Below are 22,499 nucleotides of genomic sequence, written 5' to 3'. Positions count from 1 at the left end.
GGATAAGAATTACCTTATCCTTTATCTAATCTTGATCAGGTTATAAGTCAAATTCGCCCCATTTAATTAAAGCACTTAAGCCCATTTCGAGATGGACTTTAGGCTCATCAAGTCATGTAGCTCACTTTCCCTTTTATATGTTGGATAGCTTGGCTCTCTTTGTATGGCGTGGGACCCTAGCATTGATCTACACATCAGCCACATGGGTTCAGCCTAACCTCTGTTACAAGGTCTGGCCGAATTCACTACTGAACATAGTGAACCCCTGAGTCCCTCAGCATGGGCTCTAAATGGGCCAAACATTTACACTAAATGGTCCTTGGGTCCAGCCACCTTATGAAGGCCCAAAGACTGTGGGCAGATGTAAGATTAGCCCATCAGGTATTACCCTCAATGGTCTTATACTTAACCTCTCAACCTATAATGATCAAACACTGCCCAACAAGAGAGGACATCTCCCTCGGCTGCAAGGTACAGTGTTGCACTCTCTTCTCACATGGATCCTGAAAATTAAAACCTTTTGCAAACAATTAGTGAAACCATAATATATAAGTATATCTCTATATAAATATATTTTGCAAAACAAATTTCAACAAGTTTGAAATCAACTGCCGGCAGTTTAGGTTTCCATCAGAGAGAATGCATTCCCCAATCATTCACTTTGTTCAACAAAGGGGTTGATCCTGTCATTATGATCACTCACTCAGGTGAATTTTTGAACTGTCCTAACATACCCAAGTTTTGACCCCCTCTAAGGATCTCACGTATTGGCATATCAAAGACAGTCCAATACAACACCTAGTGCAGTACCATAATCGAGTCTAGGGGTCAAGTGTAACATTCCAGTTTTGCCCATCTATCTCCAAGGTCCATGGAAATTCTAGAATTTGGTCCAGTTCAGGGTTTCAAGAACCCACATTGCATGTACCTTAGGTCTTACCTTAGCAGCTGAGACAAGTTACCTCAACCAACTTGGCGACACATCAGTGTTAGTCTTAGTAGGATAAATCTCCCTAGATCTATCCAATGGCTGTGAAGATTCTAAACTAACACAAATTTCATAAGTATTCAATTTAAGGGTATTACATAGAAACACACCAAAATAACACGAATCAGTTATGCACTTTATTCATTTACAATAAATACATCAATCTGATTGGAGCTAAGGGAATACATGGTCTAACAAGCAGTTTACTGTATTCTTTAATATGCCTTATTTCTATTTATATATCATAACCCAGCCATGCACCATAACAAATGGTTAACTACCAATCAAGATTGAGAATTCTAGGGGCTATCCGTGATCATGCCTGGGTTGAGATGGGCTTAGGCTAGGCCTGAGTCTAAAATAAGGTGCTTCATGTAAGCCCGGACTAAGAAGTTTACTCACCAGGCTGGGCTTGATAGAAAAACCTTAAGGCTAAAAATTTATAACGTAAATGAGTTGGGTATTTCAAATAGGGGTGGATTTGAGCTGAAACAAATCGAATATTTGGCTAATCGAGCTTGGCTCACTCATAAACTATCATGTTTGAGCTCAAATCAAGTCAAAAGCTCTGAAGTTCAAGTTGGGCTACCTCTAATTGTATATCTCTCTTAGCTACTAAAGTGTCGAGCCAAGGTCTCCCTAGCAGCCGAGGCCTCCCTCAGTTGTCAAGGTGCCAAGAAGATGTCTCCCTCAACTACTGAAGTGCTAAATCGAAGCTTCAATTCGAGGTGACGAGTCGAAGTCTCCCTCAATAATCAAGGTGTCGAGTCGATGTGACACCCTATGTACATGTATAGTTGATTAGGCTCATGAACCTTACAAGCCAAACTTGACTTGATTAGCACACGAGCCTATATATTAGGCTCAAGTTTGACTCGAAACTCGATTTAGACCAAATTAAGTTGAGCTTTTCATGAATCGAACTTGAAAGCTCATGATCAGATCGACTTGTGGCCACCCCTAATTCTAGGCCTAATTAATAACAATCAACCCTACTACCCCCTACTTTTAGGACCCACAGATACAACCAGCCCATATTTATTTATTAGAGAAAGCTCAATAGTTAGGTTACTCCAACATTCATCATCATCATCTCAAGACCCTCCCTGATACCTCCATAATATCGGTTTTCAATGCTTTAGGTAGTTAACTGGCTTGACAAACTGTTACAAGTTTCCAATAAGCAAATTCCCACATAAACCTACCTTATGTACCTATCGAGAAAAGCATTTCATAAATTCAAAGATCATAGGGAAACTAATTAATTAAACTAAGAAAAAAATGAGAGAGCAAAGCATCACAATTGTTTCATCTTAGTAAAAATGAGAGAGCAAAGCATCACTACTAATTGCACCCATTAGTAATGAAATGGGTGCAATTAACAAATTAAAAAGAAAATCCATCAAGTCAAATTGTGGTGGAATTTCTGTTCTAAATTACTTTTGAAGGATTGACTTCTAATTGTATTTTCATTTTTCTTCTAAAAATTGTTTCAACTTAGTAAAACACAAGGGCAGTAAATGTGTAAAAGAAAGAAAAGATAGTGAAATATACTTCTACCTTTGATCATGTTGTAAACACACATATAACTATTTAAATACTTAAAAATTTTGCTAAATAAACAAACATAGAGCTATAGTAGTTTTATAAATATGTATTAAGTTCAAAATAGTAAATAAATAGCAAAGTTGATGAATAAAGATACATTTTAGCATTGCATTTTATAACTATTGTTATATTATTGTATTTTTTTTCTAATTTTTAGCTTCCTACCTTTTCAGATAGGGCTTTTCGGGTACGTTTTATCAATTTATTTTATTTTTTATTTTGGATAATGGAAAAATGAAATACTATACTTCATACAATAAACGTTTACCTTAATAATATTTTTATTGATATATCCTTAACTTTTATATTATATTTGATACCTATGTTCACCTTTGTTCTATTATGTATAGTATATAGTATAAAATGGGGCATAGACGAGGGGATGTATCTGCATGAAAAAAGAGTACAAAGCATCTACATGTGTGGAGCTTGGGCTGTGAAATCAATTTCATATTTATCATTAAAGATTTAATTAATTACAATGATGCCATTGAATAAAACAAAAAATCAATAATAACTTGCCCTTTCTCATTTTCCTCTTTCATATTGGGCACTAAATATCTAACTATTTATAATCATGCCACTACTAATTATTTACAATGATGTCATTAAATTTCTACCTCTTTCATATTTGCTAAAAATTGTCTTTCTCTCTCATTTTATTTCTTTGGGTTTAATTGAACATGGCCTGTTGAATCGCTTGAACCATCACCCATTCAAAATTCTGGCTCTCTCTCATTTTATTTCATTGACTTGGTCAAAACCATCCAACCCGAATGATTATACCATTGACCAATTCGATCCAATGACTAGGTCACGGGTGGCACACTAAATGTGTATGTAAACTTTGAGAGGCCATAACTTTACACTCTAATGTCCTATTGAGGTGATTTTTTTGGGTAACTTTTCAAGATCTATGCATCCCAAGGAGCCATAGATGCCTTGCCCTATTATTTTTTGTCAAGAAAAACCCTTTTTTGCCTCAAATTGCAATTTTTAATATTTTTTACAAATAAAAAATTAAAACTGAACTAAAAAATGTTTAGGGTTGTCAATGGGTCGGGCTTGGTTGAATTTGACCAGTTGAACTGCTTGAACCATCACCTAGTCAAGATTTCGAGTCTAGTTTGAGTAACCCGAAGGAAGGTAAAAAACTGTTGAGTTGGTAAAAAATCGTCTAACCCAAATAGTTGGATCGTTGACCCATTCAACCCAATGATCGAGTCACATGCGGGTTGCACATTAAATGTGTATGCAAACTTCAAATTTTTAATATTTTTTACAAATAAAAAATTTAAAACTGAGCTCAGTTCAATGGGTTAGATTTGGTCCAATCGAATAACCGCTTGAACCATCACCCAGTCAAGATTTTGGGTCCGATTTTAGTAAAACCTAGTGGGAGGTAAAAAAATCATTGACTTGGTAAAAACCATCCAACCTAGACGGTTGGAGTGTTTTCCCATTTGACCCAGTGACCATGTCATAGGTTGCACACTAAATGTGTATACAAACTTTGGGAGGCCATAACTTTGCACTCCGATGTTCAATTGAGGTGATCTTTTTATTTTGGGTATTTTTGCCAAAATCCCTTTTATGCCCTCAAATTGTAATCTTTAATATTTTTTACAAATAATAAAACTTAAAACTAAATTAAAAAATATTTAAGGTTTCCAACAAGTTGGATTTGGTTGAACCTAACTGATTGCATTGCTCAAACCATCACCTGGTCAAGATTCTAGGTTTGAGCCAGACAGTTTGACCATTCGACCCAGTGACGGAGTTATGGGTTGCACACTAAATGTGTATGCAAACGTCAAGAGGCCATAACTTTGCACTGCAATGTTCTATTGAGGTTATTTTTTATTTTGGATAAATTTTCAAGACCGATGCGTTCCAAGGAGCCATAGGCACCTTGCCCATCAATTTTCTTAAAAAAAAAACATTTTTTGGCCTCAAATTATAATTTTTAATATTGTTTTTACAAATGAAATTTTTTATATAAAATAATACATATATTACATGTAGAACATAATTATACATTATTTATTGAAAAATGCATATTTATACATACCTATACACATATATACATGCACGACCTAACTCGTTCAACCTAGACAATATAACCAATGACCTGCAATCCAAAAGCAAAAATGGTTCGATTTTTAAAACATTGGCTTGGACCAGTTCCAATAAAGTTAGGCTTGGTGTTTTGGGCCCGATCGATTAACAATGCTAAATTAATTGATTAAATAATTTGAGATAGCCTTTACCAATCTTGTGTTTGAAAATACATAAACTTTTATTTATTTATTTATTTATTTACTTATTTTACTAAATTATTTAATTATTTAATAATTTAATAATCTAACAAATTATTATTGCTAGCAAAGTAAGACCTAGAATCATGTATATATAATATATATTTACTCTTTCGCTTGATTGTCTATTTCATTTATTTTATTAAATTTATTTATTTATTAAATTAAATTAATTATTATTTAACTATTTAGAATTATGCCACTATATAAAACAAAAGTACAATGACAAAAGTCACCTCTCCCTTTTTCACTCAATTGTTTGATGGCCCTGATTATTTATTTATTGTTTTATTTTATTAAATTAAATATATTATTATCCATAAATTTTTATTTATTTTAAATAGATCTTTTTTAATAAACTTTTAATTAAAAAATTACAATAATTTGCCCTTGACAAGCCACTTACGATCATGTTTTGCCCCTACGTAGGGCCCTCACTAGTATTATTTATTCTAAATCTAAGCTTCACATTTTTCACTTGTCTTTTCCCTATGCCTTGCACCAGCTTTCTGCTTGTATTTGTGTATAAGAGAGAGTTCAGCCTCTTTGTAGAAAATGCAAATTTTGAAATCCACTCCATGAGGCCATGTTTGTTTGGGGTAGAAAATCTAATTAGGATAAACTTTACATCTTGATCAGGTTTTACATTCGTTTGGAAAGAACATGGTTTTTAAAACTAAATCGGTCAAGGGTCCAGTTACTGGTTCAAATGGTTTGATTGTTCGACCCGAATGATCGGCTCATTCTGACAAAAAAATTAAAAAAAAATTGAAAAACGGTCAAAACCATTCGAACGGTTCAAACAGTTAACTATCTGGGTCAACAGTTTACTGACCAAAATCAACGGTTTTAGAAAAAAAAGCGATTCTGAGAGAAAACAGAACCGATGAAGTTCCTAGTTTTTCTGGTCCGACAGTCAGATCCGATTCGGTCTTGAAAACCATGGGAAAGAGTGTAATTTTACACCATAAATCGGTGTAATATTTCATTTTGATTTTTTTCGCCGATAATCAATGTAATATATACGTCGAAATTATCGATGTTAACGTCTCTTTCTTCCTCTCTCTCGCTCTCTCTCTCTCTCGCTCTCTTCTCTTTCTCTTCTTCTTCTTCCCCCTTTTTTTCTTTCGCTGTTCCGTCACCGCCGCTGCAACCAGTTGCAGTGGCAGATCTGAACCCACATCCTCTTTCGTTCTCTATCTTTCTCTCTTCTCCTCCTCCTTTTTCTCTCACGATTCTGCTTTCTCTTTGAGAGACTGAAATTTTCTCAAAATCCAGAACCCACCTCTTCTCCTTTCCGCCGTCGAAACATGGTGGCCATGAGTTCTCTGACTCCATGGACTGCAACAATGTCCTCCCCTCTCACCTCTTCACCCTCTTCCTCTCGCTCCAACTTCCCAAAGCACCTTCCATTTCCGTCATCGTCTCCACCTCGCCACATCTCAATCTTCAGTGGTTGTTCTTCGGCAGGAACACAACGTGTCCGGTCCGAAGCAGCCTCTGCCCAAGGATTCAGACTTGACGCCCAACCGTAACTCCGCAGACTAATCCAGGAATGGTGCATTGCAAATGCATCCAATGGTGTGGATCAGATTCCGACCCCGAAATCTCTCTTTGAAGGACCCAGGTAATTAAGCCCATTCAAGAACTTCGGATTCCTCAGCTGCAACTGCAATCACTGAGGAAATTAGAGGCCATTGCATCCAGGAATGAAAAGAACAGGGGGCCAATGGTAGAGGCTGGTGTAGCCAAGGCCATGGTTTTGCTGATCATGTCACGTTTCAGGGAAGCCCGAACTGATGGACTCAGTGAAGCTTTTAGTGTTTTCCACCTTGTATGCACTCCAACCGAAGAGATGAAGAAACTTGTTTCAGAGAGCTACGATCTTGTCGAGTCGAGATATCTCTCTCCTCCTTCTCTCTTCTTTTTCTTCCCCCCAGTTTTTCTTTCTCTGTTCCGTCACTGCCGCTACTGCCGCTGCAACCTTGCAGCGGCATATCTGAATCCACCTCCGACCTTTCTCTCACCATCTGTCTCTCTTTCGTTCTCTCTCTTTCTCTTGTCCTCCTCTTTTTCCTTCTTCTTCTTCCGCTGGTTCCCTCCACGTAAATCTTTAAAATCAATCGTCCCAATTTCCTTCGACAACTAAATCGATTCACATTTTTCATCGATATAAAACTGAATTTACACCTAAAACAAATGCAGCCTAATGGTTTTGCATTTGACAACTGAAATTGCACCAAGATGGTTCCTATTCTGTTTATTAAACTCACATTTTTTGGATTAACTTGTACTATTTCTCAACCATGTATTGTTTCCTTTTGATTTTGGGGTACATTTTATATCGTCCTTGTTTTGCATTTCACAACTGAAATTGCACCCAAGATCCGTCCCTGTTATTTGAAATTGCACCCAAGATGGGTCCCTGGATAGAAACAACATTTCTAAACTTTGCATTTGTACATATTTGTATTTGTATAGTGAGAGAATGCAATTCCAAGACTTTTGGCCAGTCGATTCAAATTTGTATTATTTTGTATGCATTTTACTGTATATAATTGTATTTGTATTCCTTCCAAACTAAGCCAATCCATATTCTTCCCAAACTAAGGCTTATCTATTGAGAAAAAACAAAAGAATTTTCTTAATTTCCATTTCTTTTTTTTTTTCAATTAAGGACTGATCTTCCATTGATGCCCTCGGTCTGCAAGATGTACCAATTGGGGGAGTCATGAGAATGGGTGATGGGTCGGTTTGGTTCAGGTTTTGCTTGAATTTCTTGTTGCATTTGGGTAAATTATAAATTGCCACCCTACATTTTTATTTAGGGCATGTTTGATGCGTCTTTTTGGGAAGATCATCTAATAGATCTAATAGTCAAAAGATGTATTGAGCTTTTGCATGAAGATTTGAGCAGCCTGAAGTACATTTGGTAGATGCACGTTTTTCCGTGCAATAATAAAACCCGAAAGATGCAAGAATTTTCATTTTGAACTTCCCGAAATAGCCCAAAATGGGCTTTTCGTGTCTTTTCGGTATTCCATCTTTTTGTGGCTAAATCTTCCATGCACCAAACGAAAATATACCGAAAATTAGTCTTCCCAACTTATAAACAGCCGAAAGACCATACGAAAAGATGCACCAAACACAACCTTAGTTTTGTTTTTTGGTAGAATCAGGAGAAACTACAATAAGGTCGGGGTAGCTGAGCCCCAAGAATCACTAAAACACATGGAATAGAGGAATAACAAAAACTAAGAGGATTGAGATAGCACAAAATAAAATATACTTTTATAGTCTTAAATATAATTATATAAACTTTTATATTAATATCAATAAATATTATAATATAATTGGATTCGATTGAGTCAAATTTGAATCTGATCCAATTATATAGACACATTATCCAAATATAAATTAATTGGATTCCGGGGCCAAATTCCATGTAAATCATTTATCTTGATGACCCAGATAAATGATTGCATTGGTTCCCCACAAAAAACACACCCCCACCTGCCCCATAGCATGTCTCATCCATGCATTGGGAACATCTCCGTGAACATGTATAGGAGATTTCCCCCATGACAATAGGGGTGTTTACGGTTCGGTTAACCAAACCGTGGGCCTATTTTTGAAACTGAACCGGTATTATTGGTTTTTCAAAAATCAGTAACTAAAGTCGTTCAATTAATTGGTTGACCAGTTCAGTTCGTTGATTTTTTTATTTTTTATATTTACAATATATATCATAAAAATATATAATAAAAACTAGAAATATATATAATATTATATTGTAAATAATAAATAATATATTATATATTATAAATGTATATTTATATATAATGCATATTTATTAATTTATAGGTAAAATTCTTGATTAGTACCCTGTACTTTGGGTCTTGCGTCACTTTGGTCCTCAAACTTTAATGCGACAATTCAGTACCCAAACTTTCAAAACGTGACAATCTAGTACCTAGCGTTAAATAGTTGTTAATCAGCCGTTAAATGATATTTTAAAAAGACACAAATGCCCTTCGAGTGTTATCTATTTTTTTTTTATCAACTATACAAACATTGACCAAAAAAATTAATAGTCTCAAATGCTTGCTTCTTCCATTCAAGAAAGTTGGGGTCACCAGAATGTCCACTCAAACATAACCCCAACTTTCTAGAATGGAAGAAGCAAGGATTTGGGACTTTTAATTTTTTGTCAATGTTTAGATGGTTGATAAAGAAAATTAAACGACACTCGAAAAGTATTTGTGTCCTTTTCAAATGTCACTTAACAAGGTTAACTGCTGATTAATGGTAGGAACTGGATTATCACGTTTTGAAAGTTCAGGTACTGAGTTGTCGTATTTTAAAGTTTGGGGACCAAAGTGACACTAGGCACAGAATACAGGATACTAATCAGGAATTTTCCCTATACAGAAAATATAAAATACATATCAGAAATATATGTATATTGTCGGTTCAGTTAATTATTGGTTTTTTATATTGATTAAACCAAAATCAAACCGATACCTTCAGCTTTTTTTTAAAATATCAAACCAACGAATTTGATTAATTGGATTTTCAGTTTAGTTTTGGTCAGTTTTTTTGTTCTATTTGATTTTTTTTTCTTTTCTTGCTCACCTCTAACGCACAGCTAGGATGTGCAATGGGGTGCGCTCTCTTGGGAGTCAATCCAAATTCTAAAAACTAGGGCTATTCATGGGTTGGTTTATTGCGATTTTTCCAACCGACCCGACCTGGTCGGGTTACTTGACATAGAAACCGAAACCAACCCAGTGTTAAGCAAAACCAACCTAGTCGGTTTGAGTCAATTTGGGTCGGTTTCAGTTCTAAGTTCATCCCTGTGATAAAATCTTGCTAATTTTAAAAACAGTCATAAATTGAACATCATTTCAGCCATCTCCTATGATAAAATTTAAATGAAAAGTTAATAACAAAAGTTGTTCATTAATCACTATTCACTAATCCAAAGTTTCTTGCAACCATTCAAAAACTAGGTGGTCTAATGGGCTTTGGAACTTCATGTTTGAACTAAGTCGGTTCGGTTCGGGTTGGTTTCGATTTTCTTGTGTATAAACTGAAACCGACCCGAATCATCGGTTTAAGAATTTACACAACCCGAAACCGACCCGTGCTTATCAAAACCTGGCCGACTCGGGTTGGGTCGGTCCGAGTTGATCGGTTTGGTCGGATTGTGCCTTCTTATGAACAGCCCTATTAAAAACAGAAAATGGTGTGTATATATATATACATATATTCATCTACAGAAATTGTTTATTTTTTTTAAAAAACAAAAAATAATAAAATTTTCCACATACATTTCAGCCAAAAACGGAATTTGCACGAAAATTTTGATAAAATTTTTCAACAGAAATTACATAGTACAACTAAAAAATAGCAAGAAAGTATGGAAAATGATAGCAAAAGAAATCAACTAGATAAAGCAAAAATTGTAAAAAAAAACGAAAATATTTAGATCTTTTTTAAAATGTTACTACCATAAAATAACAAATTTGGAGAAAAATACAGTAGAGAATTCTAGCATCAAATTAAAGCATATGTATCTTTCAAAAAAAATTAAAGCATATGTTGACGATGCTGTCGTCGTGGTCATCGCTGAATGTCAAACCGTTGTGATGGGCTCTAGGTGCAACAGCACATCCTTATCCGAGCATTCTTGTTTGTTCTTCTTTCATTGATCTTTCCCCAATCAGCCAACGGGCAATTTGATCATTTGATCACATCCAGACCTTGTAATATATTACATATTCGTCGGCGGCGGCGAATATTGCATTTGCATCTCTCATTCCTGTTTGCTGAATTCTTCAAATCACCAACAATGGCTGATGGACTAATTTCCATTTTCTTAGGGAAATTAGTTTCTATCATACAACAAGATATTCAGGAAGAGTTACGACTGGTTACTGGTGTCAGAGAAGATGTCGAAAAGCTTTCTCGCACACTCAGGAGTATTCAGGCTGTGCTTAAGGATGCAGAGGAGAGGCAAGTGAAAGATAACCTGGTAAAGGTTTGGCTGGAGAATCTCAAAGATATAGCCTATGACACGGATGATGTGTTGGATGAGTGGAGCACTAAAATTCTCATGTTGAAAGAGGTACGCCCCAATAATAACTTGTTGTCTTGCTGCTTTTGGTTCAAGCAAGTAGGTCTGCACCGTGATATCGGTCTTAAGATAAAGAAGATTAACAAAAGACTAGATGAGATTACAAGTGAAGAAGACAAGTTTAACTTCAAAAGCAGTAGCAACGTCAATACAGAGGAGCCAATCAATAGACCACAAATTAGACAAACTAGCTCTTTGATTGATGTATCCATCACAGTAGGTCGGAATTCAGAGAAAGAACTTATAGTGAGCAAATTGCTGACTGAGGGTAGTTGGCAGGAAACGACCTCAGTGCCCATCATCTCCATAGTTGGTATGGGGGGCTTAGGCAAGACGACTCTTGCCCAGCTAGTTTTCAATGATAACAGGATAACAGCCCAGTTCGAGAAAAAAATTTGGGTATGTGTATTTGAGCCTTTTGATAAGGTAAGGATTGCCAAGGAAATTATTAAAGCCTTTCACAAGGAGATTCTCATTGATAATGATATTTCATGGGAAGCTCTGCATAATCTGTTAACCGATTCCCTTGAGAATAGGCTCTTTCTACTTGTTCTAGATGACATGTGGACTGAGGATGTGTTTGATTGGGATCCATTGAAGCTTTCTCTCAATTTTTCTGCACAAGGAAGTAGAATTCTAGTCACTACACGCAAGACAACAGTTGCAACAATGCTAGGCACTACTTACCTCCATAATTTAGAGCTATTGTCTGACCCGGACTGTTGGTCATTGATGAGCCGCATAGCATTTGCAGAGAGGGCAACACAAGAGTGTCAAATGTTGGAAGGAATCGGTAGGGAAATTGCCAAAAAGTGCAAAGGCTTGCCTCTTTCTGCAAAGTCCATTGGAGGCCTCCTGCGCTTCAAGAGACCAAGAAAACATGACTGGCAAGATGTATTGGAGAGCCACACATGGGAAGAAGTTCAAGAACATGTCTTACCAGCTCTGTTGTTAAGCTATTATGATTTGCCCTCACATTTGAAACAGTGTTTTGCATATTGTGCTATCTTTCCCAAAGATAAGTGGATATACAAGGATGAGTTGGTCAAGTTGTGGATGGCACAAGGTTTTCTTATTAACAACAGTTCATCAGAAAGAGATATGGAGTTAATAGGTGAAGAGTACTTTGATATTTTGGCCATGCGATCATTTTTCCAGGACTTCCGCAAAGATTATAACCAAAAGATAGAGTGTAAGATACACGATTTGATACATGACTTATCCCAATTTCTCACAAATAAGGAATGCAGTGTTCTAAATATAAGCAACAATATAGCTCTAGAGTTGAACTATAGCAATGCCCGGCATTTAGTTGTAATACAGAACTATAAGGATGGCTTAGATGAAGTATCCATTCCTCCCCTTGTTTTCAAGGCAAAGAATCTAAGAACACTCATACTACCTATGACTATAAGTGTATCTTCTGATCTATTTCTTCATTTAACATGTCTAAGAGCATTAAGTTTGAGTGTCCCACATCTCAGGGAACTACCAAATGAAGTGGAGAAATTGGTACATCTAAGATATCTTGATTTGTCTTCAACAAGATTGAAGGAATTGCCTGAAACATTGGGTAATCTATATAACTTGCAAACTTTGGAGCTGAATTTTTGTGGGGAACTTTATAATCTTCCTGAAGGAATTACAAAACTGACTAAAATGAGACATCTTGAAATCAGGGGTACTGAAAAATTGCAGTACTTACCACAAGGCATTGGTAGACTAATCTCCTTACGCAGATTATCCAAATTCATTATAGGTGGAAATAGTGCCACAGGCAGAGAAGGATGTACAATTAAGGAACTCAAAGACCTCAAGTTCCTTCAAGGGGGATTGGAAATAAGAGGTTTAGGAAGATTAAAAAGTGAAAATGACACTAATTATGCAGACCTAAAGAATCGAAAACATATCCACAAATTGGGTTTATATTTTGATGGTTGCAATGGACAATTTGATGCAGTAGGGAAGATGGAGAGCATTCTTGAGGGTCTACAACCACATCAAGCCTTGGAGGGATTGGGAATAGGTTGCTACCCAGGTACCAAATTAGCAGGTTGGATGGTGAGAGATAATGGGTTGCCCAATCTGCGTTTTCTGAGATTTTATGCATGTAAAAATTTAAACATGTTGCCACCTGCCATAGGGAAGCTACCATCTCTTGAAAGGCTGAGTATAAAAGCAATGGATGAGATAAAATACATGGGCCATAGGTTTTTCGGAATCAACAGTGCAGATGCTGCCAAGAATGATTGTGAAGCTAAGAAATTGTTCCCAAAGTTAGATTCTCTTAATATTCTTGATATGAAAAACTTGGAAGATTGGGTTGTTGACACTGAAGAAATAGAAACCACTTCTGTTTTGATGCCACATCTTTCTTACTTGTATATTCACAATTGCCCCAAGTTAAAAGTGCTTCCCCACCGCATCTTCCCTGCTGCACCACTACAAACACTACTGATATTACAGTGTCCTCAGTTGACCTGGACGCCATCCTCCTCCTCCCTTCTACAACACCTGCAGTTCTTGAACTTATCTGGGGATGTAGGTGATCTTTCGAGGTCATTACCATCAAATAACAAGATCATGGACTTGACGATACAACATTCACCTTTCCGGTCATTGCCCACTGGTTTAGAAAATTTCACAGAGCTAAAAAGCTTGTGTGTTTATGCTTGTGAGTACATTGACTGTATTCCTGATGAGTTACTACATCTCACCTCTTTAAAAAAATTGGAGATCGTCAGATGCCCTCTGCTGGAAGAATGTTGCAGAAAGGAAGTAGGAAAAGACTGGAAAAAGATATGCCACATCCCCCACATTGAAATCAATGAAAGAAGAATCCAGTAACAGATTCAGCGGTAAAGCATTGTTGGGCCTGCAAGACTAGAGGTAAAGGCATTTTACATTTCAGAATGATGAAGAATTATACTAAGAAAAATACTGAATTTGAATTTCTCAAAATATAATACATTTTTTATTTATTTGGCAGATTTATCTATGATTAGTGGAAATAACCCCAAAATACAAAATTATTTATAATTAAGGATCCTGCAGTTTCCATGAATCCAATTTTGGATTTGTTTAATCAAATTCTCCATCTATTGATGATTTTCTGACTCAGACAAAAGCTACTAGAATCAACCCCAATTGCAAAGTTTCCAACATCACACACAACCTCCATGGAATCTATCTCCCATGTAACTTCAGACCCTAGTTCCAAAGTTATAATCCACTTCTGCCCACCACATGCTTTCTCTGGATTAAATTGTTACTAGATTCATTTTTGAACCTCCCTGAACATTGGCAGCCTCTTATAAAAGAAACAAAACCGTCTTCTATGTTCCCATACAGACCCTGAATCCATCATTTGTTGATGGGGATGATAAAGAAAAAACTCTGTGGTACTCGACTAGGTGTGTCTGACACTTAACTTGATACACCAAATATCTAATATTATATGTCGGATTGACCTATACTTGAAGACGTTGACCTGCTTCAAATGATGCAATGTTCCACATACATGGCCTATGGTGAATTTGTAAGGGCTAAAAGAAAATGAATCTGTATCTCTAGTATTTCCTCTTTCCATTTTCTTCAACTTATTATGTTTTTCTATTGCTTTTTCATATGCATGGAGTGTGATCTTACTTTTTATTTATTTATTTATGCTTTGTTTGTTCTTACAAGGTGATTATTAATCCATATCATTTTCTTTCTTTTTCATTCTTTTTAAGGTTGCATAATTTTGAAAGGAAGATGGTGGATGATTGGCCATAGATTGAAATCAAGCTTGTCCGTGAGCATTTTATTGACAAGAAGTGTATATAATAAGAATGGAAACCCCATCTTTGCAGAATCACTGTAAGCCCACTCCAATTCCTTCCTGCTTGTTGCTCCTTTTATCTCTCATCCCTGTTCAAGAACTAAGATAACAAATACTAACATGGGCATCCAATATACTTTTCATTCTTTGATAACTGAATTTACTCTGAAGAAGTAACAATGAATTACATATTTACTCCATATCTTCACCAAACATCTGATCTATAAAATTCATCTTTAACAATCAAAGAATAACTGCATTTTGTTAGGTGATTGGTGATGAACTGACTACCAAAGATATGCAATTCAATGTCTAACCTGGTTGTATTGGTTCAAGTCAGATGTGTGTTGAAAATTGTCAACCTTAAGTGAATAATTCAATAATCAGGTTACGACATGTCATCCTAGGGTGCATTTATTGTAGAGTATCAGATGGAGATGCATATAATATTCAGACTTGTGGACTTAAGCTTGCCAAAAATTCCAAATTGAATAATAGGATTTTTGCTGCCCAAGTACTGAAGTATGGTTGAAGGTAATTTACAATTTGATTGCAAAGTGTTGGTGATATTGTATACTCTACATGGTAGACTATGAAACTGTCTCAAATCTGGTGATACAGGACCTATGATTGTGGCCTAGGAGCCTTGTAACTTACCACATGGAAGACAACCTGAATACCAGGCCCATCATTAGATAGGCCCCACCTGATAGAGGACTTACACAAAAATCACCATGATTAAATGTCCTTAGACCACCTGATTCATGAGTCATTTTTTAGAGATATCAAAGAGTTTAAATTGAGGTTTTGACTACTATCCAATTTTTTGCTTCAAAATCACATATTTTATGTAATATTTTAACATGATTTTTGCTACAGTTAATCTTCAAGCTGGGATCCATTTAATGGTGCTCCTGATCTTCCTAATGTAGAGCAGTTGACAAGTTATGTGCCCACAGACCATTTATGGATCCTACATCCTGTATCCCAAAACACTTGCTTTTGCATTTCAGTCATACTGTACTCCGCTACCTTAGAAGACTATACTGGCATTTATCCAAGAGGTGAACCATTACTTCTGAATTTGAATCTTTGGCATGGCCATTCTTCTTGGAGGTGGAGATTGTTAGAAGGTTTGAATATGCATTTCCAGTTACAGACTAAAACATAAAGAAGTGTATATTTGAATATCATTAATTTGTTAATAGTAAATTTCTTCTTTAGTCATAGTTCAGCAGATTCAGTACAATATGACAAGCAGAAGATATAAAATTTGTCCACTTTTTCAGGCTCCAGTCAAATAATTGTTCAACAATATCGATTAATCCACTTCAGATTTGAATCAGTTTTTTTATGCTCACTTTGTAATTATCAATGTCTACATGTTGTGAACAGTTGTCAATTTGCTTCAGCATCATCTGCAATCCACTTTTTTAATTGGTAACTGCATCTGTCATCCATATTTGTACTTTCAATAATTTTTTGAGGAAGTAACTGCAAGATAAACATTGGAATATAGAGAATAGTACATTAATTAGGGAGAATAACCACAGTCCACCTAATCGAGTTGCTTTTTTTTTCTCTTGAGAAGTGGGGATTGGGGTATATATATATGACTCCTTTTGAGTTTCTTCCCTAAATATTGCAGTTCATCATTTTGACCTGATTGGTTAATTTTAACCATCTGATTTGTTAATTCATTTTCAGACTACACATGTTTTTGCCATATTTGTCAAAGCTTTGGGCCATATAGCTGTATTAGATTTAAAGGCATGTTTCCTTGAGTGGATGAATATACCATATGTATAGCTAATTGTTGACCTATTGAGGGGCATTTTATGCTTTTCTGGAGTACCTTTTATTCTGGTTGGAAAACAAGAGTTATTTACTTTTTTTTTCAATCCCATATGGAAGGGTATGAGATCATTCATAGAACTACATGGAGATTTAGACAATTCTGGGAGAGGAGATGGATTTTCAATTTGTCGTAGTATCCAAGGATGTGGGGGCACTACCCATGGCATTCTCTTTAAAGATAGCAATATCAGTCTGTGCCTAAGTTGCATCATCCCACATAATTGATGTGACTAGATATGTAATTGGTGATGATTAGAGATGATTTGAGTAGGGGGCTGGCAGAGTGATTGAATGTAGACAACAAGAAGGCTTTGAAGGGGATAAGGAGCTGGTGTAATCCAAACTTGCAATTACAACAGTTGAAAATGAAATAAAGGATGGAAAAGCACCTAAGTAGATTATCTTGTAGTTAAAAAAGGGAAGAAAGAGATTTGAGAGGAAGCAACCAAACACTGGAGGTTGTTTTGCCTGCTTCTTAGAGATTTGAGGGAAGAAAGAGATTATCTTGTTAATATATGCTAGTTTTTGTTGTAACTCTCCACCTCCAGGTCCCAAAACTTACTTGCCCTAGGATTTAGAGAAGTCATGGTATGTTTAAGTCGATTCGCAAAATACCAGGGTATGTTTAAGTCTTTTACCCTAAATAAATTAAGCTTATGCAAAAATGAACATATTTTCCATTTTGAGCAAAATGCCGAGCTAAATCTCAAGCAGCATTGAAACTAATAACAGAAATGTAATTACAAAAATGAAAATCAACATTAACTAGTTAATGTATTCTTCTTCCCCCTTCCCAAACAGACTTGTGTGTGTGTGTGTGTACACACTGAGATGTGTGCTTTATTCTATTTTTGGATACTGAAAGAAAACAGATTCAAAATGTCGTAGTTGGAGAATGATTTGACCGCAAAACTCTGAAATGAAAACAACAGGAATTAGCTCTCTCTATCTGAGACAACAAAGAACACCATAAAATCTTCATGTAAATGTGTTATTGTCTTTGTTTTCCTTTTGGGATTGCTAGTAGAGTTACAGTTTTAAAGCTAACTGTAGCCTTTCTGTGTACCTTCTATAGAGAGATCAGTTTTGGCCTAGACTATCCCTCTTTCTTTATATTTATGGGGTTGAAACTCGTTATATTCAGAATTTCCTCTCAAGATTCTGTTCTTTTGTGTTGTGCAAATTTATGTTCAATCTTGATCATTGGACTCCATTAAGGCCCTGTAGAAGGGCTTCTGAGGCTCTATTATTGCTTCTAAAAGAGGTTATGCTTCACCATCTATCCCTTCATTTTGATTTCATCACCATCATCTTCTACTACCTTCTTTCTACTTCTCTTTTCACTTTCTCTAGACCCAAGAACATAATTTTTTCCTTATTCCAGTTAATTATTTGAAACCCCAACCTAATTCTTATATTCTGTTCAACCAGACCAACAGCAGATGTTTTCTCTTGAAGACTTCAATGCCCTTGGTTTAAGTATGTACTTCAGAATTTAACAACTATGTGGAGTATCTTTAGTATTATTTTAAAAGATTAAATTTTTGGGTGTTTTCCTTTAAATATATATTTTTTAAAAGTATGTATTCAGGATTTGATGGTTTGGTGCTTCAACCTTGATGAAAATGAAACTTTATACTGTCTAACTGTAGGATCTTTTAACAACACCAACTTGCACTACAGATAGGAACTTTGAAGAGATTAATGCAAATAGGATTAAAGCATATGAATTGCTTTACTCACTTCCCAACTGCTAGCCAACAAGGACAACGATAGTCTGAGAATCTTGAAAGTGGATCAAGAAATGCCTTAGAGACTGGGAAAGTAGGTCGATGAGAGATGTAGAAAATGGCTAAGTCTGGTGGAAAGCTGGAATGCTAGGGGATTGTAGAGAATTGGCTAAGGAGGAATGCTCCCCACCACCTTGCTTGCTTGCCTGTTTATAGAAGCGAGGAAGCAAGCTACGTGCATGGAGAAACAAGTCCTTAGGGGGCATTCCTTTTTTGGATTTTGATAGGGGGAAGTTGGTCAATGGGATTTTGGTTCCAATTGACCAAGAATCCCATTTTCTTTTTTCAGATTTATGTGGGGACCAGGGAAAGTTTATTTTCTTGGGTATCACTTACCAGGGAAAGTAATACCCATCTCCTAAGTGGGTAAATAACTTTCCTACCAAAGGGAAAGTTGCCAACACTTAAATAGGACAAAAAAATGCCCCTTTTAATAATGGATTTTTATGGCTAAAATGGTCATTACCTTACAATGTTTTCAACCTGTTATTGACCCGGCCAGTCGAACCATCACCCAGCCAAGATTCCGGGTCCAGTTCAATCAAGACCTGTCAGATGGTCAAAAATGGTTGACTTGGTCGATAACTATTTGACCCAACCAGTTCAACTAATGACCTATTCAATCCGGTGACCGGGTCGCGGGTTGCACACTCAATGCATGCAAAACTTCGGAGGCCATAACTTTGCACTCCAATGTCCGATTGGGGTATTTTTTTATTTTGGGTAACTTTTCGAGATCTATGCATTGCAAGGTGCCATACCTCGCTATTTTTACGAAAAAACCCTTTTTTGCCTCAAATTGTAATTTTTAATATTTTTTATAAAAAAATTAAAAAACATAAATTAAATATAAAATACTACATATATCTAAAATATATTTATATATTTATACACACACACACACACACACATATATATATACATAATAATGGGAAATAAAAGAACATTGATAAATGTACTTGCCTTAATAATTTACCGAAAAGCAAATGGGGCCTTAGTCGTAACTACTTTCACTAGGCAGTTGTTTGGCATCGTTGTTGTTTCTTGGAGCAATGGCGCCACATCAGCACCACGTCGGAAAAACGGTGCTCTAGGAAACGGGCTTTTGTTTGGAGACGTTTTTTCGAAGAAAACGGTGCTCCAAGCCACGCTTCGGAAATCGGGAAACCATGGCTTGGAACAACGCCAAATTTGACACTAGATAATTGGTATCAGTGCAGAAAACGTTTCCTGGAGCATTGGTACCAAAGAGAAAAAGTGGTTGTTGCTCCAGAAAATGTCCAACCTGGCAGCAACGGTTCCAAACAAAAAAAAAAATGTCAGAAAACGGTACTCCAAACCACACATCAGCAGAAAACAGTGCTGCAAGCATCGATGCCAAACATATACTATTTTGCCTCACGAGGTCGGTCGGATGCGCTCACAAGGTCATATTTTTTAATCTCTAGGTGTTGAAACTATGGTTTGGCCTCGCAAGGTCAAATATGGTTTCAATATTGTTGAGTTGCTGGCTTTTAAATGTTAAAATTCTGTTTCAGCCTCGTGAGGTTAAGCACCCTTTCGAGGTTGATGAGTCAATCTTGAATTTCATTCACATTGGGCTTGCGAGGTTCTTCCTTGTGAGGCATTTGCTTGCGGCTGGGTAATGATTCCCATTTAGCCTTGCGAGTTGGCCTCACTCTATCATAGAGTATTTTCCTGCACTCATCTTATTCTATCAATATAGTTGCGAGGTCTCAATTTCGCTGTTTGCGATTAGCCTCGTTATGCATTTTTAGTTGTAATTTTACTTTCTAACACTTGAATATATATCCACTGTCTCACACTAACAATGAGGAACGTTGATGCAGAGAGAAAACAAGATAGAAACAGAATTAGTCAAAAGATTTGGTTCTTCTTTCCTCCATCTCCATGATAAAACTAGGGAACCTGGTGAGCAAGGCTAATGAAATATTTGATGATCTGGAGAAAGAACAGAAAGAACAAGGGGATGATGATGATGATGATAATGTTTTAATGCTACGATTTCTTCTGGGAATTTTCAATACCATCAGGTAAGACATTCCTTGCCAAACAACAATACACTGGTCTCTAGTAGATAAGCCATGAGTTAAAAACTCAAAATCCCTGCTCCTCTCCTTAACAAAACAGAGGTCACCTGTGATAACGTGAAGGAGTCTGCTAAGCAGACCCACATCTAGTTGGATATACAGAAATAGAAACATGTTGCACTGGCATTACTAGTGGCCATAGCCAGTAAACCAGATGTTGAATTAACATGAACCTTTAGACTCTAGGAAATAAGTATATTTGTCAAAGGAAAATAGAAAAGTTGGGCCAACCGAGACTAACCCAAACCCGACCCTAATCTAACCTAAAGTTTTAAGGTTGGGGGGTTCAACAACTTAGGCAGGGTTAGGGTTGACCTTAACCCCACCTAACCTCGCCCAACTCGCACCCCTATTACATGCAGCTTACTCTATTCCACTCAATCCGCCAGTTATGTGCTACTCCACTTGACCCCACGGTTGTGTATTATGCAATCTATACTACTATAAAATGTATGAACGTTTTCATAATATTTTTGGAATTTTTGTTGGACAAAAATTATCCTTTTATTTAATATTTTCTGAAGTATAAATAAGAGCAAAACAAGTATTTCATGTGTTTAATAAAACGTATTTAAAGACTGAAATTAAAGACTATAATTGCTCTTTCACATGTTTAATAGTCATATTTAAAGACTATAATTGCTCAATCTGTATTGAATATAATTTTGATTGGACAAAAATTACCCTTTTATTAATATTTTCTTAAGTATAAATAAGGACAAAACAAGTATTTCATTGTTTAATAATACGTATTTAAAGATTGAAATTAAAGACTATAATTGCTCTTTACATGTTTAATAATCATATTTAAAAGCTGAATTAAAGACTGTAATTGCTCAATTTGTATTGAATATTAAGCTGGTTATCGCAAAGTCTTCGTATGTCCTGAACCCCATTTCACCTAACCTAATTTCCTGAACTGTTGACCTCTGCTAAGGATCTCACTGATTAGCATATCAAAGACAGTCCAATCCGACACCTAGTGCAGTACCATAATCGAGTGTAGGGGTCAAGTGTAACATTCCAGTTTTGTCCATCTATCTCCAAGGTCCAGGGCAATACTGGAATTTGGTCTAGTTCAGGGTTTCAAGAAAACCCACACTACATGTGCCTTAGGTCCCACCCTGGCAGTTGAGACAAGCCACCCAATCTACTTTGACAGCACATCAGTGTTAGTCTTGGCAGGATATACCTCCCTAGATCTATCCAACGGCTGTGAAGATTATGAACTAACATGAGTCTCTTAAGTATCCAGTTTAAGGGTATTACACAGAAACACACCAAAACAACATGAATCAATTATGCACTTTATTCATTTACAATAAATGTCAATAAATACATCAATCTGATTAGAGCTAAGGGCATACATTGTCTAACAGAACTTTCAAAAGCTCATCCAAAGTTTCCTCTCCCAGGTCAAGTATGACTGTCCTCCAATTTGAGGTAAAGGGCCACCCCCCTCTAGCCACAATGAAAAAGAACTTCCTCCTCCAGTTCCACACATTAGAAGGGAAGCCACCCAATAAACTCGAACCCTGGAAAGGTAGAAGAAGCCCTCTTCGACGGACAACTTTTTTTTTATCTAGAAGAGGCATGCAAAGGTTTTGATGTTTAGAGGGAGGTTGAATCGATGGCAAGCCGAAATGGTAATCAAGGTCCTCACGAAGTTTGGGTGAAGCTACCCTTAGTTATTTCATAGTAACTAAGGACCCCGGGTGTGGACATCGAAAAAACTGACTGTTCACTTCATGGTTGAACAATTTGAGTCGCCACCTACCAAAATCATGAAATAGGGAGTGATGGGTCTCTCGGAAATTTGCAATTAAGCTAAAAGAAATTATGACTTCCAAGGCCTTGGCACGGTA

The 22,499-nt window shown here is 36.3% G+C and overlaps 1 protein-coding gene across 3 annotated transcripts; it reads left to right on the top strand.

Moving 5' to 3' along the window:
• Nucleotides 1–10,530: 10,530 nt before the first annotated feature.
• Nucleotides 10,531–20,571, top strand: LOC104611034 (putative disease resistance protein RGA4). 3 transcript variants are annotated; one of them, XR_016085741.1, is made up of 3 exons: nucleotides 10,531–13,942; nucleotides 14,788–14,914; nucleotides 20,374–20,571. XR_016085741.1 is itself a non-coding variant. In XM_088903962.1 (2 exons), the coding sequence occupies exon 1, from the start codon at nucleotides 10,769–10,771 to the stop codon at nucleotides 13,898–13,900; it is 3,132 nt and encodes a 1,043-aa protein (XP_088760088.1). In that variant the 5' UTR covers nucleotides 10,531–10,768; the 3' UTR covers nucleotides 13,901–13,942; nucleotides 14,788–16,263. The 3 variants fall into 3 exon arrangements, 1 of the variants encoding a protein (XP_088760088.1); XR_016085740.1 differs by lacking the exon at nucleotides 20,374–20,571 and adding an exon at nucleotides 15,756–16,260; XM_088903962.1 differs by lacking the exon at nucleotides 20,374–20,571 and having other exon boundaries at nucleotides 14,788–16,263.
• Nucleotides 20,572–22,499: the final 1,928 nt, after the last annotated feature.

Source organism: Nelumbo nucifera, chromosome 4 (assembly GCF_055504915.1).
Source record: "Nelumbo nucifera cultivar China Antique chromosome 4, China Antique-T2T, whole genome shotgun sequence".
NCBI classification, from domain to species: Eukaryota; Viridiplantae; Streptophyta; class Magnoliopsida; order Proteales; family Nelumbonaceae; genus Nelumbo; species Nelumbo nucifera.
Note: the sequence above shows the minus strand (reverse complement) of the source record. Positions and strands in the feature narration are given on the sequence as shown.